We start from the raw sequence: 18,469 nt of genomic DNA on the forward strand, positions 1-18,469 counted from the left end.
CTGTGGGTCACTGTGTGCATACCCCGTAACCTTTCCTTGGGATTGCCCCATCCCACACTATGACATCAGAACTTTTTTTATTATTGTTTTATATTTGACCAAAATATTCTGGTTTAGATACAGATATTTACAGAAAGTAGGGAGGAAGGGGACCAAGCCAGAGAGGGACAGGTATATGTACAGGGCTGAGCTGCAGAGGGCTACAACATCCATATAAGGTAGGTTTTTTTGTGGCTGTTTTCCATTGCATATGAAAATGTCCATTTCTGGTGTGTGCAGACATGGTGGCCATTGCCCACCCAGGTACCAGCAGCAGAAGACTGTCTGACTTGGGAAGAATGGGGGTTTACAGGAGTCCAGGAGGTCCTTTCCGCTCTCCTAAGAGCCAGTATGTTCGCATCTTTCCTTTTCCCTGGAAGTGGGAGAGTGGACATGATTCAGATGCTTCAATGTTAGTTCCCTTTGTCTCCCTCTCTTTCACCATGATTCCCATAATCACTTTCACCCTCCCTTTCCATGTCCCCCTCCCCATGGCCTGCCATCACCTTCATTTCCACATCCCCCCGAAGCTCTAGCTGGAAGCATCCTAGCTCATCTAGGGCATCCTTGGTGGTAGAGGAGACATGGATCTTCAGCGCTGGGGTGGGTGGGATGGGGAGGATGGTGGAAAGAGGAATCAAGGAAAAGGCAATCAAAGAATTGGTGATACTGTATAGCACTGTGCCCAACCAACCATCCCTGGGAAGCTCCCAATGCATATCTATTAGAACCAAAATATGTCCAACCTCCCAATGCATATCTATTAGAAACAAAATATGCCCAAGGATGCGACACTAAGGAACTGTGGTCTCTCAGATTAAGAGATTGGAGGAATTATGAAAAGAAGAAAAGGGCAAGATAAATTGAGGCCAACAGTGGGGTTGAGGGCTAATGTCTTACCTTGACCATTAGACTCCATTCGAGAAGCAGTGTTCACTGTGTCTCCAAAAAGACAATAACGGGGCATCTTCAGGCCAACAACCCCAGCACAGACTGGCCCTATGAGAAGAAACAGGTTGGGAGAGTCTGGGAAAGGTGGAGACTAGGGCTGGAGTGAGAGTCAGCCTTACCAGTATGGACCCCTATGCGTAGCCTCAGCTGGTCATGGGGTCGGTGGCGGATGCGGAAGGAAGAAACTGCATCTAGTAATGCTAGGGCCATACGAGCAATTTCTGGTGCATGGCGTTGACCATTTCGGCCTGGGAGGCCAGATACCACCATGTAAGCATCCCCAATCGTCTCCACCTGATTGAGAGGGGGATTAAAAGGTCACCTCTATTTATATCCATGGGGATGGGAAAGAGTAGAGGGAGACAAGCTGGACACCATCATTAATCATCCTGACATCCTGGAGGCCAGAATATTGACTAGAAAATAAGTGTCATGGTCCTGAGTCTAGGGGAGAGGAGACGTCAAGGGAATCTTTAAGTCTTCTTTCTCCACCCAGCACCTAGTGAATACTCAGTAAACATTTGCGGAATGAATGAACACCCTGTCTGCAGCAGGACGTGGACCAATAGGCTCTGCCATCAGGAAATGGGAAGCAAGAAAACAGGCTAAACTCAAGAGGACAGAGGCTGGTGAGGAGGTAAAGCAGGCCCAGTGAAATGGACCAGACAGCCCAAACTGTCAGAGAGGAGGAAAGCAGGCATTTGGTTTTGGTAATTGTGCCAAAGCTATGTAAGATAATGAATGCCATTGTCTTAAGGAAATACACAGTGAAGTTTTTAGGAAATACACACTAAATATTTAGGGATAAAGTAGTTATCCCTAAATAGTAGTCTGCCACATGCCAAACAATGTTAGGCACTTTCCATACAACAAATCTATTATTCGCATCTTACAGATAAAACAACTGAGGCTCAGGGAGATTCTGTTACTTACCTAAAGCCACACAGTTAGCAACAAGCCAATATTCAAATCCAGATGATTTTTACTCCCAAGGACAATAAATCCAACTCAATAACTTCAACAAAAAGTTTTACTTTTTAAAACATATCTTCCCTCATCCCACTAAATCAGTCTGGACCCACATCCTATATGATTCTTCCATGTCTGGAGAGGACTGGAGAGAAATGTTGGATAGGCTGTATTTATACTCCAGGGAGATAGGAGCTAAATCTCATGATGGTTCTGATTAGGGAAGCCAAAGGATTCACAAGAAATTCGACTGGAATGTACAATTATAGTGCTGGAGCTACATCTGTCTACAAAGTACACTGCAGCACCAGGATGCTGGGTACCCTGGAAGGGAAAACTGATCGTGGGATGGGTAAGGTGTGTGGGGTTCAGGGAGACTGGGTTTCAAAGGGGGTCTCTATTAAAGGGTCTTCTATTGAAGAGCAGCCCCAGCTCTCACCTTGTAGACATCAAAGTTGTCAATTATGGCATCAAAGCAGGTATACAGGTCATTAAGAAGTGTCACTACCTAAAAGGGATAGAAAAGCAGAGGCCCTGAGACTTGTGCCCAACTTTCTAAGAATTCTTAACCCACGAGCCATCAAAAGATGTGGGAACTCTAGAACAAACTCGTCTTCCCTATTATCAATGAGGCTTCCCCAGGTCCCTACCCACCTGACCCCACCGGCCACCTCTCACCCATGGCTCTCACCTGCATGGGGGTGCTCTCTGCTGACAATGCTGTGAAGCCAACAATGTCACTGAAGTAGATGGTAACACTGTCAAAGGCCTCAGCCTGTACAGTCTCTCCCCGTTTCAATTGCTCTGCCACTGAACTAGGAAGCAAGGGAGCCGCGTGAGCCAAACTCCAAGAGAGTAGGAGCGGAAGAGAGAGGGAAGGTGTATGTGGCTGCAGCAGAGATGAGCTGTAACAAGAAAGCTGGGCTTTGCAGGTGGGAGGGAGGAAAGTGGCTGGGAAGACATTACAGTGTAATGCAAGGTAAGGCGCACAAGTGGCGGGGGGTTTTGAGGGGAATCCCTGTACATGGGAGCTGTCTCAAGTTGGGACTGTTTTACATACACTTGCTGAAGCAAGGGCGTGGTAGAGCAGGGTCTTAAGAAGAAGGGATGGGAAGCCAGTAAGAAGGCAGCATAGCTGATGTGGAGACAGAATGACAGCAAATAATCTATAAGCAGGGGGGCTCCCTGTGGCCAGCAGGGTTCTGAGGGTTGGGAGGCGAGTTCTCAGGTGCCTGATGAGGCAGAGCCCAACAGAGCAGAATCCCAAAGAAAATTCAGGAAGGGGGACAAAGTCTCACTGGGGTAGAATTTGGTAGAGCAGAGCTTCAGCCTTGCGTTTTTCCTCCAGATAGGCCTGTGTGCGTTCCTCCACCAGCTTCTCCAGGTTATTGGCATACTGTTCCATGCGCAGCAGGAGGTTGTCTAATATGCTGGTGCCACCCTCCCTAGGGGGAGGCCAGGATATGGCACTTGCTCTAAGATTCTGAAGACTCCCAGGACTTCCTATCCAACCCACCCTCTGGTCCCACCTGCCCCACTTCATGCACTAGGACTAATGAGTCTTCTATCCCTGGGAAGCCCCTGCCCCATAATGCCCTCTCACTTGTTAAAGCGTCGAATGAAGCCCTTAATCTGTCCAAAGTCTGGCCGCTCAGCTGGGTCCTGAGCCCAACATCGCTCCATCAGCAAAACTAGCTCTTCATTCAGTTGGGTCCGGTCAATGCTTGGCCGGAAATATGGCCGCTGACCATTTCGCACCTTCTGGACAATCTCTGAGGGTGATCAAAGGTTTGGATGAAGAACAGAGTTCCCCCAGGAAGAAGAGGCTGTGGGTAGTGGATTGACTCTTACCTTTGGGGCTGAGGTCCAGGCCCTCCAAGTAGAAAGGACCACTGCGAAGGGCTATCTCCTGCAGGATGATCCCAAAGCTATAGACGTCAGCCTTCTGCATGCCTGTGGTTGGCAAGGGGTTCCCACTGAGCAGTTCTGGGGCAGTCCACAGCTTCTCTGAAAAGAGGAAACCAGCTGGCCAGGTCACCCAAAATGGGGTACCCCCAAGCCCACCTGGACTCATCCCTATATTACTGTCACTCCACCTCCCTCTCCCACTGTCCCTAGGTGGAAAGAGGAGCAATATAAAAAGTGGGTTGTGGGGGTGGGCCTCACTGGCATAGAGGGCATGGCTGTCATCAGGTTCAGCAGTTGATCGGAAGCTGGCCAGGCCATAGTCTGTGATTTTGAGCACAAAACGACTATCCACCACACAGTTGGAGGACTTGAGACTCCCATGCGATGAAATAATGCTGTTGTGGAGAAAGGCCATGCCCTGCAGGGTACAGATCAAGTCATGGGACTGGATCATATCTGGCTTAGAATACCCTCTCTCCATGAGATGGGCACTGGCTAGCTGTCTACAGATCTTGGGTCCACAAAAATAATAAGCTGATTTTGGAAGGCATCCTTTGCAGTTTCCACCCAAGGAAGCAGGAAGAACAGAAGAGTCATCTCTTCCTGGTATCATAAGCAGGACACAGGCACCCAGCCACCAGGGACAGGGAAAATGCTTAAAAAGAGGGATAAGTGGCGGTACCAATGACTACCCTGGAGAGGGCAGTCAATCTTCTGATTAGTGAAGAGAACAGAACTTGGGTGAAGACCAAAATGATATAACACCCATGGTGGCCTCCGATACCTGGCTACTAATTAGGAAGACATGACTTGAGACCCAGGTATCAAGAGTAGCTGGATATACCGAGGAAGACCAGTTGTAAACTTTAATGCATAACCATGTGTAGGTGGGCAAGTCGGGGTAGAGGAGGAATAAGATCTGCTAGAGGGAATGCTGGATTAGAGAGAAAGTGCAGAACATCGTAAACCTGGAAAATGGACAAAATCTGCTAAGCCACTGCAGAAGCCTAAAACTGCTTGCTCTGTGGGTCCAGAGGGGGAAAAACCTTTGCCTCTGAGGAGCTGAAAGATGGTCTTAAAGGCCGGGCTCAGTGGCTCATGCCTGTAATCCCAGCACTTTGGGAGGCCAAGGCTGGCAGATTGCTTGAGCCCAGCAGTTCAAGACCAGCCTGGGCAACATGGCGAAACCCCATCTCTACCAAAAATACAAAAATGAGCCGGGCACAGCAGCACATGCTGTGGTCCCAGCTACTCAGGAGGCTAAGATGGGAGAATCACTTGAGCCCACGAGGTCAAAGCTACAGTGAGCAGTGATCTAGCCACTACACTCTAGCCTGGGTAACAGAATAAGACCCTGTCTCAGAAAAAAAAAAAAAAAAAAAAAAAGTCTTAATGATGCTCCCCAAAAATGAAACCCTAGGAGCCACCCAAGTCAGTTCAGGTGAGACAGAAAGAGGATACAAGGTTCAATATGCTAACAAAAAACATTTCTGTCTAAATGTTTAGCTCTGGACTTAATTCATAACTCTAATCTCTATGAACTCTTCCTTTTATTTCTTTTGGTATCAACAAAACTTTTGGGAATCTCTGAAGTTGTGAATTTACTTGTGTGGAAACTGTGCAAAGGATGCTTTCAAAAATCACAGGATTAGGCTTCTGGCTTTGTTGTAAATCACTTTTCTACCAAATCACTGTTCTCTCAAGAGTTGTGTTTTTCTTATATTTATCATCACACCTCTAGTTGAGCATGACATTGGCTTTACTAATATTTTTATCTCTCATTTGATAGCAAATTTTCACACACAAAAAAATACTTTTTAAATAACTTCATGAGAATTTAGCAGAAAACCAAAGCTAGCTTCAAATACAGTGTGGGGTGATCCACTGGGATGCTCATTGGCTATGAGACTTATTTCAGAAAACCTGTCCAACTCATGCAAGATTCTATTTTATGCTCCACAAATCCATGGGCCTCTGAGTCATTTGAACATAGCTGAAACCTGGTATAACAGAAGAGTACCAAAGGTTTTTAGTACAATCTTCCTTGGTTTCTCTTAGTTCTACTAGTAAATGTTCCTTTTTTAAATTTCAGTTTTCTGAACAAAAGGGCAGACATGCCAAATATTGGTCAGAGAGTAAAATAATGAGAGGAAAAACAGGAGATAAATATGTTCAGAGAGTAAAATAATGAGAGGAAAAACAGGAGATAAATATGTTCAGAGACCCCACTCATTTTATGAGTTCTTGGAGGTAAAAGAGATGATGGAAAGAGACCTGAGATATTTAAGACAGAAAGACAGAAACTCTTTACAGGCACAGGACTCCTTGTGGCAGGTAAAACTCACTCTCTCAGTTATAAGCCCCAGACTCCTTGTTTACCCATTATTACCTGATCATGGGAATAAGGGGAGATTAGAGAACAGGACTTTTAGAGGACTAGAAGGAGAAAAACCACAATCAAAGAACAGTGGAAGTGATTTAAAGTGGATGAACTTTCAAGGTGGGGAAGACTCACCTTAACAAGGTCATTAATGAGTGAATAACGAAACATCCAGTCCAAGTTGATGCTGTCATTTTCTAGAATATCCTGGTAAGTGACATGGAATAGATTGTCTGTCCTGGTCCCACCAGCTATCACCCGGCATAGAGTCAGTATAACTTTGGGTGTATCCTCCCCACCCCTGCCATAATCTCCTACACCTATCCCTCACCTGTAAACTCCCACGAGGACAATATTCAGTGACAATGCAAATGTTGGGAGGGTCTATGCAGGCGCCAATGAAGCGAGTGAGATGGTTGAACTGAACATCTCTCATCTGGCAGAAAAAAACAATGGGAAGGATAAGAAAATTGAAAGAGTTAAAAATTAGATACAGAAACTTACCACTGCATAAGAGGACCTTTCTCTTAGTTGTATCTACAATTTTAAAATCATTTATAAATCAACCGCTTGCCCATCTAGCCAATTTTACTATTTCATAGTTTTCCCCACTCCTCTTCCCCATCCCTCTTTACCCCTCACCCTCAGTCCATCCTCCATTACATACATGTTTGAGTTCAAACAGAACCTGCCGGGTCAGCTCAATGCGCTTCTTATTCACATGTTTGATGGCAACAACATTTCCCTGATGGTGGGAGTGAAAGGGGAAAGGAAAATTAATATCAGAAGTTCTGGGTGCAAGGAAATGCTAGAGAGCAGTGGAAGCATCCAGGAGCTCAGCTGGGCACAGAGAGGGGGGTATGAGGGACAGAGGTTTAGGGGCAGAGATGGCAGATGGGGATGAGACAGGATGAAATGGTGGGGACCAGAACAAGCAAATGACTGTTCACCTTGAAGTGACCGGTGTTGGCAAAGATCTGGTATTTCCCATGGGCTGTCATGAGCGAGCCGTAACTGGATCCCCGCTGGGGCCAAGGGCAACATGGAGGCGGAAGGATGAAAGGAACATTAGATGATGGTGGTAGTGCAGGGGCTATCATTACAAGCCAATGTGCTGGGAGAGATCCAGGGTAAGAAGGGACAGGAACTCAGAGGAGGCAGAGGGACAGCTGAGACAAGGGCTCACCAGCGACAGTGTGAGGCGACTGCCTGCACCTTTGTGATAACGCTCTGAGTTGCCAAATTGCAGTTCTTCCCAGCGAATGCGCCACAACATGCTAGCCAGCTCCTTCTCCAGCATCAGCTTTCTGTAAGGACTGCACACTTCAGTTGACTGGCAAGCCGAATCCTGCCACCCCCAAGCCAACATCAGGGTTGCAGGGGCTTCCCTGCAGCTCCTGAAGCTGCAACTGTTACACCTGAGAGACAGGGCTGGACGATAAGGCTGCATTCTTGGCATATCTGGCACATGCCCTATGCTCACTAACAAACACAGAGATTGGGGGTGAAAGTTCTTTCCTAAAAGAAGACCAATGGAAAATTCACCTTTGATCTTAACCCCACTGAAAAACACTAGTTAGTATATCCAGTCTAGAACCAAAAGTGGAAAATAAAACCTAGGCTAAAAGACAACTAAAGAGAAAGGCTAGAGAGGAAGACACTGTTGGATCTAAGAGAAAACCAGCAAATTAAGAAACCTACTACCCTATCCCACGTTATAGGGACCACCTGGCTTCAGCCAGAGGCTGTGTGGCAATGGGGGCAGGGAGTAGGTCAGCAGGAAACCCAGAACTCACCGGAAAATTAGGAAGCTGGAAACACCAAACATGATGAAGGTGATTCCTGTGCCCAGAGCCACAATTGCCAGAGTTGAAAGTGGAGCTGAAGGGGAAATAGAGACCCTGAGGAAGACTGTGTGTGGACTTGGCAGAATGGAGAACGGGGTGCATAGACAGAGTCCTTGGGAGTAGGAAGAAATGAGGAGGGAGGGATGCAGACGTAAAGGCAGAAGCACAGCTAAGAGTGGAGGGTCAGTGAGGGGGGAGGCCACGAATGGAAAGCAAAGGGAGGAAAGCTGCTCCCAGTCCCTGCACACACCCACTTTTATCACAGGATGGGTCGTCCAAGTCAAAGGCACAGGGGGGATTGTCCGAGGGAGGAGCCCCCTTCACCCAGGGAATAGGCCGTCCCGTCCACCAAATCTGCTTCTCAGCTCCCGAGTAGTGGGCTGCAGGCTGTAAGGAAGCAAAAAGCTGGGCCCACAGGCCTGCTCCCACCAGCCTCCTCCCCAGACCCCAGCTGTTTCGCTGCTTTTCTCCCCAGCCTACCACCCAGCCAGGATGCAGTTCCAGCAGAGAAAACAAGTCCCTCCTCTAGTAGTTTTGGTTCTGCCCCCACTGAACCCTTGAAAGCTGGATTTTGCAGGGCCACACTCTCTTCCCTGCCTCCTCCCCCATCACCTGAAAGTCCCCAGAATCCAGGTCTCCCATGGCCCACAGGACAAAGTCAGTCTCCCGGTCATTGTTCTTGTCCATGACAACCAGTCCAGTTACACCTAAGATAGAAAAGAGTGCCCTTACTTTGAGGTCTACCCTGGGCTCCTCTCCCACTCACCCATGCCTACGGCTCCCTCAGAGTCTACCCTTCCCCGATCTTGAGGTGTGGGCACCTCTGCCATATTCACTAACCCCCCACTACTGCTGTGGTGACCCTGACATCTGTTTCTTCTTCAGCGCACTCTATTCCTGACATCAGCCCTCAGACCCCCATCGACCCCTCTTCATTACCGTGGTATCTTCGTCCCTGCATCTTCTCCACAATTCGAAGTCCATCCTCCCGGGTGCCTCCTTCCTGTATTGTCTCATTCAGGACTTCAGCATATAGCAGGATCCCATCATAGAAGCAGCCAGCGATGAGGTTCATCTGGGGGTGGCAACTTCAGCAGTACTCTCCAAATGTCCTGCAAGGCCCCTTCCCCACTCTCTGGGGTCTCCCTTCTACCTATTCTCTCTTCTGGTTTGCTTTTTTCCCTCCTCTTATTCCTAAAGTGCTATCCCTTCCTAACTACTCCCTAGAGCAGAAGGAAAAATCCTGTATAGAAGTGGATACCCCCCAAAGTTGGGCTTGCTCCACAGCCAAGACTTGATGCTGAGTTTGGGAGAGAAGCCCTTCCCCAAAGCCTGACCTGACTCTCAGGAAGGGAGAGATCTACTTACCAGGGAAGGGCCCAGCTCCACACCAAAGTCTTCCCGGGCTCTTATCAGCAGACGATTCTGGAATTCCTGATACTCAGGATTTGGGGGTTCTCGGTACGTGATCACCAATACAGTCTGTACCAGCAGCATATGGGGAAGAGTGAACAGGATTCAAGATAGGCATTAGGGGAAGAGAAGATGCAGGACGGGGAAACTTGGTAAAATATACATGATATAAAATATACACAGGTGAGTCTGAAGGCTTTGAAAGGGCTACTAACCTCTGTGTGTGTGTGTGTGTGTGTGTGTGTGTGTGTGTGTGTGTTGTGTTTCATACATCTGGGAAGAGGGAGTGGCACTCCTCCTGAAAAGTAGATAGGACTGGTTCTGGGAAGGTGGAAACTGGCAAATAATAGTCAACCCCATCCCCAAAGCCTAGCCCAACATCTTCCAGAGCTCCCTTCCAGCATCCAGGTTCCTGCCAAGCCACCACAGCTCACACAGCTCCTCTGTCCCATGCTTTCTGGGTATCTGCTCATGGCCAAGGACAACACCCACCAACAGCTCCTCTCTGAAGTGTTAATCACTGTTAATGTCATCAGTAAAATACTGACATTTCCATTTCAGCCACTTGAACACAGTGTCTCTGCCCAGTGAATTAGAGAGATTTCAGGCCATATGACAACTGAGGGAAATACTTTGAGACAGTGATTCCACCTGTGAAAAGCTGTGTGCTCATCCATTTAATGTGTGGAACACCTACCACAAACAGCACTGTCCTGCTTACTGAGTAATAGATGTGTCACAGGGACGAACACACAGTCACATGCCCACACACATTTCACAGGTAAGCAAATGACACATGTGATCTCAGACATGCACACATCTCACTGGCGCATGAGTCAGCATCTCTGTCTCTCACCAAAGTGCCTGCTTGGCTCCCATTAGTCTCACACATTTCCCCTTCCTGAGCTGCTGGACCTCCCAACCTCAGGCCCTGCCTCAGGCTACGTAGTCACTGAGACCAACCTCTGCTCTAACAGGAAACTGGCATCACAACTTCAAGGAAAGACTTCAGTTCAATATATTTTGTGAAATATGACTTTGTGAAATGATAATTTAAAATCCGGTCATTTCTCCTAGTTTTGTTTATTCTTGTCATAGAAAGCACATGGGGACCATAGAGATACGCTACACTAGACACATCACATATAGCCTATTATGTATCAATTCATTACAGATAGGAAATAATAAAGTCGATTTCTAATATGCATTCATTATATTAGACTGCAGCTTGCCTCAAGATATCATTATTCTTACTAGAGCATTTGGCTGCCTGATTACACACTTCTAATATTCTCCCAGTCTCAGGTAAAATTTTTTTAAAAAGAGAAGGGAACTGAGGAAAGGGTTGGAACAGTTCATTCAGTAGCACCTGTTCCAAGAATAAAATAAAGAGGTAGAATATTGTTGACAAGCAATGTAAAAAGTCAGGAAAAGGGTGAGAAAAGATCAGGTTCAGCACAATTTATATTTCAATAAAGGCTGATGATAGGTTTTTAACACATTTTTAACACTAATTCTCAACACTAAGCTTGGCTGGTTTGCTAGATTAGCAGTTATCAAACTTTTTGGTCTCACAATCGCTTTACACTCTTAAAAATTATTAAGGACCCCAAATAAAATTTGTTTATGTGGACTATATCTATCAATATTGACTGTCTTAGAAATTAAAACTGATAAATTTTGAAAATGCAAGAACACACAAGCACACCTTCCATAGCTGTCCAAGTGATGACATCATCATGCCATGTAACCTCTGGAAAACTTCACTACACAATCACAAAAGAACAAGCGTGACAAAGCAGATAAGATCTTAGTATTATTTTTAAATAGTTTTGACCCTATGGTCCCCCTAAACTGCTATGCTAGAACTGTTTTTGCTGTGGTTACTAAGTGTAGTTGTAGTACCAAAAGACAAAAATGAAAAACCAAACAAAAAAAAAACCCAACCTCAAACAGTTTCTGTACTTGCTCAGGGGCTTGAGAGAAGGTGAAGGAGGATAATTGTGTCCCATTTCACAGTGGACCCCAGGTGGAAAAAACAAGCAAAGGCCTCCACAAATGGGTGCAGTGGTGGGTGGGTGCCAGGAGCACACCTAGGAAATGTGCACCCTCAGGAGGCACCTGCCTGTACCTGTGGACCCGCCCACTGAGACCTGCCCTGGCCAACTGGAGGGTGGTCAACAGTGGCCTAATGAGACAAGTGATCTCCAAGCCCTTGGTTTAGTGCTTTCTTCCATTCTTGCCTCTGGTGCTCCCTGTGTGTAACCCAATCTCATGCTGGTCATGTAGGTTGTGACCTCTGCCTGGGTTTCTAACCCTGTAGTCCTCCATTGACCAGCCTGGGCCTCTGGATCCTCAGAGCCTGGTCATTGCTTATTTAGTTCCACTCAATCTTTTCTTCCCTATCCTGGTTGATCACCTAGTTTACATTACTTGCCAGCTCTACTCCTGTCTAGATGAATTCCTCATCCTATCCCCCTCTCCCCAACACACCCCTAATTCAATTCAGCAAATATGTGTTAAACATCTACTACATGCTAGACATATGGAATATGAAAATGAGCATGATCCCTGCCCTGGAGCAGCTAGTGGCTAAATGGGAGAGAAAAATCTTATCAACATACTTGATTTCAGAGCTCTCTCCCCAGTAGCCAGTATCAATACAGCATGAACTAGGGCCTTTCCTTGAGCATGATACCCTCCTGGAAAAGCTGTGGGCATCTGTGTCAAGGCCTCCTTTCCTCTATTGCCACCTTTTCCAGGCTGGCCTGGTCTGGGACCTCAGAGGGCCAGTGTCTCTGGGAGAAGGGCTCTGTGCTCTTTCATCCTTGCTTGGCTGGAGGTAACTGCCCAACTTCCCTCAGTCCCTCCCCTGCTTCCGCACTGGAAGGTGGTGGTGGGGGGGGGGGGTGGGGCACCTCATCACCCCTCAGCCCCACCTACCCAAAGCCTTGACCTTCCCGTCAGCATATTCCTGGCTGCCTAGTTCCCTTCTCTTGTATTGCAGCAAAGGCTCCCTCTTTATTTCTCTGTCTAAATAATGCCCACAGTGAGGGGGAGAACTGAGAGTTAATTGATATAACTGATTATTGGATGACTAGATCCCTCCTCTCCCTACCCTTAATGCTGGGGACCCTTGGCTGGGCGATAATGCTCACAGAAGAAAATGAGGCTTTTCTTCCACAAATAGAATACAGCCAGCAAGGTGCAGTGGCTCATTCCTGTAATCCCAGCACTTTGAGAGGCCAAGGCAAGAAGATCATTTGAGCCCAGGAGTTCGAGACCAGCCTGGGCAACATGACAAGACCCCATCTCTACAAAAAATAAAAAATTAGCTGGGCATGGTGGCATATGCCTGTAGTCCCAGCAACTCGGGAGGCTGAGGTGGGAGGATTGCTTCAGCCTGGGAGGTCAAGACTGCAGTGAGCAGCTGTGATCACACCACTGCACTCCAACCTGGGCAACAGAGCTGTCTCAAAAAGAAAAAGGATATAACCAGGAAGGTTATGGAGTACTCCCATCTGAGAGGGTCACAGATCTTCTGAAGCCCACACCAGCTGAAGTACAATCCCCTTGTTCTTCTCTTTTCATAGCACTCTATTCCTTTCCTCTTTATGTTTTAGTAACACATCACAATATGTTCCTACATTTGTATTTATTTCCTTACTTATTTATTGCCTGCCCATCCTACCAAATGTAAACTCCAAAAAGGCAGGAACAAAGTCTGTTATGCTCTCCCTTGTATACCAGTACCTAGCACAGTGACTGGACATGATAGGTGCTCAGTAAATACTAATGAAATGAGTCAGCCTTCAAAGAAATCAGACACAGACTGAATAATATGGTTAGTTCTATGGTAGATGGAGTTAAGCAAAAGAGTAGGAAATTCAGTCCCACTTAGGGATTCTGGGATCATTTCCTAGAAGGGAAAATAACTGGTATGAGTCTTAAAGAATATGGAAGCATTACCCAGACAAAGGTGAGAAGATTGTTTTAGGAAAACATGATAGCATAAACAAAACCTCTCCTGCCACTGCCCATATTCAAGTGTGACAGTCACAGACTCATTCTCAGGCATGCAAACAGCTATGTCATTCTCAGTCAGACACACACTCGTCAGTCGCAACCAAATATATAATCACAGCCACATAAAACCTTGCTCACTGGAGAAGAATGGCCACCCAGGTCCAGCCCTTATACAGCTACTTAGAACCAAATAATCCCAGAGTTTAAAGGACTTTAAGGTTATCCCATAAGCCACCTCCAATCCTTCTTGGAAAAAAGGAGGGATATGGATAAATACATGGGAAACACTTATATGCACGGTTAGTAAAAAAGTGGTGGGGGAATCAGGGGAAGATTCATGGGTATGATTTTGAGAGGCAGATATTTGGGATGAGGGAAGGAAGAGCATTCCAGACAAAAAGAAAAAGAACATAAAGGCACAGGGGCAGGAAGGCCCCGGGGTTGGGGGAACTCAGAGGCCTGGTAGGCTGCAGTTCTCAGCATGAGGGTACCAGGACGTAAGACTGAAAAAGTGGTTTGAGAACAGACTGCAGAAGGTCTTAAATGTCACAATAAGGAGTTGGGATTTTATTCTCTAGAACACAAGTCACTGGAAGTTTTGAGCAGGAGTGAAATGAACAGAGTCATGCCAACATTCCCCACAAATTTTCTGAAATCTGAAATGCATTTCTTTCCATTCCTGCTATCATCACACTAGTTCAAGCCATATCACCTCACCCCTTTCTAATCTGTTACAGTTGGTCTCACTGCCCCAGGTCTCCCTCTCTTCCAATCCTGAATTCTGTCACTACTGTATATTTATCTCCACACACACACAAAAAGTCAAGGACCCCAAATTCAAGTCCCAGTGCCTTAAGACTTAGAGCTCTCCTTAATCTGATTATACCTTTGCAACTTTATTTCCTGTATCTCCTTTAAGTGAACGCCTCATTCTCCTCGGGTCAGTATCTTCTTGGTCTCTCAAACACGCCCATTCCTATCTTTTTCTCTTTGCTCAGGATGCTTGGATCTCCTCTCCCACTCTGACTATGAATATGACATCTATCATTAAAGTCACAATAGGGTCTCACTTCCTGTATAAAAGCCTTCCCTAAACACAGCCCACACTGACTCTTCCTCCTCTGAGCCACTAAAGTTCTTAGTGTCTGTTCCAGGACACATAATCATATCCTTTCTCAAACTTTGTCTGACTGTACCAGAATGATGCCTCACCTCTCCATAAAGGGTGGAAGCCCACCCAAGGGCTAGGATCAGATCTTTTCCTGAACTTTTCTCCCCCACAATATAGCCCTACTACTGGCACTTAGGAAAGTCAGTGTTTTAGGATTTTGGAGGCAGCCAAAGTCAGTCTTGGCAGCGAGCACACTAAGAGTCACAAAAGTAGAGAAGTAAGAAAGGGTGACACTAGACTCAGAACGCCTCTGTTCATTTTACTCCTGTGGTTCCCAGGGTTTCTTTGGGGTCTTGTGAGAGAGAATTTCCAGCGAAGCACCTCTTCCCCCTCCTCCTTCAGATTTGGCTCAAATGATACCTGAAAGGCCTCTCTGAGGGCCTGGGCCTGTTCCCGGGTGCGATTGTCCTGCCAGGGCCGGCCTGTAGCACGTGTGGGGCCTGCACGGAGACTCTCCCCAAAGACATCCAGGTAAAAGAAGACATAATCCCCATTGGTCAGATTCTCCCTCTGGGCCTGAAGCAGGATCTCATGCAGCATCTCCAGAGGGCCGCAGATATACACAACTGGGAGCAGGTACATGACAGAGGAGCACCCTGAGAAGGTATCCAGGTCCCCCACACAGCCCCCTCTCTGAATCACCGGGATGTCCCTCTTCAGCAAGAAAGAGAGTGCCCTAACCTATCAACCCCAAAGCAGATGCTCCCCAGCCCGCCCCCCCTTGGAGTCCACCATAAGTACCCTGGGGCCATGTGGACCATCTGGCAGAAGTCAGAGCCTGTCCAGACCCCAGAGGAAGGGAGCTGTCACTCTCAAGCCCCTCCCTTTCCCAGAGCCTCTCTTGCTGCTCCCCACCCAACCCGCCTGCTCCCTGACTCTTCCCTGCCCCTCCCTGGGCTCAAAGGCACTGACAGCACCGATTTCTCAGTAAGAGCTTTACCTGTCTTTCCCAAATCTGCTGAGCCTTGAGCCCGTTCATGGAGCCCTCATTATTTTTACACCACCAAGGGGTCTTGGCGCCTAGTCTGGGTGGTAGCTCTGATCACAGACAGGGCACATTTCAGAGTGGCTGTCAATCACATTCACTACTCTAGGGCACACACATTGCTCCCGAAACTTAATATCCCCTCATTTTCACATTCCACCTTGATACAAGGCTTCACCCCTCATGCTCTCTTCTTCCTTGTTTGCATCTGCCTAGGGTGTTCACAAGCTCCCATGATGAAGCCTTGGCCCTCTCACAGGTGCTCTGTCCACGTGTGCTTCTTGATCCCAACCACCACATACAGCTGCTCAATGCCTATCTCCATCTACAGTTCCCCAGTGCTGAGCTTTAGGGACACAGCGACCCTCCTCCCCTGACCCTAAAATAGCCCGGGCCACACTCACTGCGCCCGTTGGCCCGGATGAAGTGGGTGGCCTGCTCGGGGCCCCCCGGCTCTCGGGTGTACACCTGGTGCTGCACACTGAGGTTGCTGCCCTGCAGGGCCTCAAAGACGCCCTCGATGGTGAAGTAGTGAGGCCGGTCATCTGTGCGAGCATCGAGGTACAGCAAGGCAGCACGGGCAGTCCAATTGAAGTGCCCGTGTAGTGTCACCACAAACTCACCCAGCTTGGGAGCAGAGGGGCCAGTGCGAACCAGGGTACGATAATGGTCATTCTTAGCCGAGAAACCAGAGGCCACAGCACCCGCAGTCAGCAGGGGAAGGCGCCAGTGGGAGGCAAAGCGGGCCACAGAGGCAGCAGGGTACACGCAACCTGGACCTAACAGCAGGTCGGGGTCATGGTACAGCTTGAGGTCCACAGCGCTCAGCGGTGCCAGGTACTCAGAGCAGGCGCCTTCCAGTTCGGAGCTGACAAACCGCAGGTCCACGGGCAGTGCCCGGCCCAGCGCCTCCACAGCTAGTGCCACAGCGGGTCCCACCCGTGGCCAGGCCCAGGCATAGCTCAGGTTGTGTTCTGGCAGCACCACCGCCAGCGTCAGGTTCCGCGCCCCGGGAGGACGCACCCCACCTGCCAGGGCTGCCACCAACAGCAGGAGTGATGGCAGCGCCATGGGGATAAAGCAGCAGCCCCGCCGCCCCCAGAACTTGGGGCTGCTCTGGCCTACAGGGGAGACGCGAGCACCCCCCAACCTGGAGCCTGGGGAAGAGGACCAGGAAGAGAAGGAGGAGTAGGCTAGGTAGGCTGGGATGCAGAAGGTGCTGGGGGCCAGGGAGAGGAGGGGGAGATGGGAGGAAGGCGGGGGGCGGGCAAGGAGTGGGCTACCAGCCTAGGGCAAGGACTGAGGACTGAGAGCGGGGTGGCAGGGGGAGGGAGGGACCGAGGGGGCCTGTGGCCGGGATGGGGACAGTGGGAGGTGAAGAAGCCTGATGAATCCAAAGCTGAGAAGGAAAAGGGGATCTGGGACTGGGATGGGGTGGGGGTGGGGGACGGGTGGTACAAAGAAACGGCCTGGGGGAACCTCACAGCTGAAAGGGCCGGGAGGGCAGGAGGGCGCTGCGACACATAGGACCAAGGGGGTAAGGTAGGAGGGTGCCCGCGCCGCGGAAGGACTGGGATCATGGGCAGGCGGGGAGCGAAGCGAGGCCTGGGCCGGAGGGCAGGGGAAGGCAGGGGTAAATCTCCGTGTGAAGGCTTCTCCCGAAGCTCCTGCTTGGACTAACGGGCCCGGGCGCTGGTCCCATCCGGAGCTACGGCGGCCCCGCCCGTGTCCCCGCTCCTCTCTGCTCCGCTTCTCCTGGGCCCCGGCGGCCGGCGCTGCCCGGCGCTTCCTCCCGCCCCCCGCCTGGGCCCCGCGCGCGCCGCTCGTCCGGGTCAGGTCGCCTCGGCCCGGCCCGTCTCCGCTCGCTGCGCCGGCGGCCGAGTGCGACTCCCCCGGGCAGGCCGCCCGCCCCCGCCCCTCCCCCGCTGCCCCTCCTCCTCCCTCCCGGCCCCACCCTCCGGCGCCGGCTGCCTTCCCCCACCCCCCACCCGGGCGCCCGGGACCGCCAGGTCCCAAACCCACCCCGGTGAGCACTTGGGGGCTCCGCACCAAGGCCTCGCCAGCCAGCAGGGTTCCCGAGAGCTCCCTCACTGTCGGGGCCTACGCCGGTCTCCCCCACGCCCCTGGTCCCCCCGCCGCCTCTCCTTCCATTTCCATCTCACACACGCCGGCGACCCCAGGGTTTATCCTCTCCCCCTCGCTTAGCCCGCTCTTCTTGGGTCTCCCTCTGAACTCTGAGTCCCTCAGTGGCTCCAGTCCCCAGGAAGCAGTCGAGGATCCCCAGACGTGTGGTATCCTCACCAGCCCCCCCACCTAGCAAACCATAGCGCCCTCCCGACGGCAGTGCGGCTTACTCCACCGGGGACCATGCCCGCTCCCTGGACGGGCCCCTCCAGCAGCCAGGGGCCCCTGCGCTACACTTCCCACCAGTCCTTAGAAAGTCCACGAGGCTCCTTCTTGCTTGGGACTCAACCCTCGGCCCGCCGCTGTCTCCATGCCCCCTGCCCTCCTCGTGTCCTCAGAGGCCCACCGCAGCCCGCCCGGCTTCCTCCACACCATCTGCTCAGTCAGGGCCTCGATTTTCTTTTGTCTCCTGCACAGCGCAGGCTTGTGCCTGGGGAAAGCCTGTAACGGACCGGCGGGACACTCCCCGCAGTGGAAGCCCATCCACCCTCTCCTGGGGTTCCATCTTGCTCCCAGCTTCCCTTAGGAAGCTCTCCCCAGGGCCCCCATATCTGGAGTGCCAATCTGACCCCAAGAACAGCTTGTGAGGGATGATC

The 18,469-nt window shown here is 49.8% G+C and overlaps 1 protein-coding gene across 2 annotated transcripts; it reads right to left on the reverse strand.

The window, feature by feature from the left end:
• Positions 1-60: 60 nt before the first annotated feature.
• NPR2 (natriuretic peptide receptor 2) lies at positions 61-17,587 on the reverse strand. Of its 2 annotated transcripts, none has more exons than XM_054501995.2 (22): positions 16,094-17,587; positions 15,065-15,270; positions 9,463-9,576; positions 9,034-9,169; positions 8,707-8,801; positions 8,349-8,481; positions 8,044-8,128; positions 7,434-7,554; positions 7,198-7,272; positions 6,915-6,992; positions 6,579-6,683; positions 6,383-6,454; positions 4,126-4,285; positions 3,811-3,966; positions 3,563-3,731; positions 3,258-3,404; positions 2,651-2,774; positions 2,399-2,467; positions 1,110-1,284; positions 940-1,038; positions 546-637; positions 61-412 (listed from the first exon to the last, which is right to left on the reverse strand). In XM_054501995.2, the coding sequence occupies exons 1-22, from the start codon at positions 16,758-16,760 to the stop codon at positions 347-349; spliced, it is 3,144 nt and encodes a 1,047-aa protein (XP_054357970.1). In that variant the 5' UTR covers positions 16,761-17,587; the 3' UTR covers positions 61-346. The 2 variants fall into 2 exon arrangements, with proteins under 2 accessions (XP_054357970.1, XP_063506531.1); XM_063650461.1 differs by having other exon boundaries at positions 7,434-7,563.
• Between the last annotated feature and the right edge of the window lie 882 nt (positions 17,588-18,469).

Source organism: Pongo pygmaeus, chromosome 13, assembly GCF_028885625.2.
Source record: "Pongo pygmaeus isolate AG05252 chromosome 13, NHGRI_mPonPyg2-v2.0_pri, whole genome shotgun sequence".
NCBI classification, from domain to species: domain Eukaryota; kingdom Metazoa; phylum Chordata; class Mammalia; order Primates; family Hominidae; genus Pongo; species Pongo pygmaeus.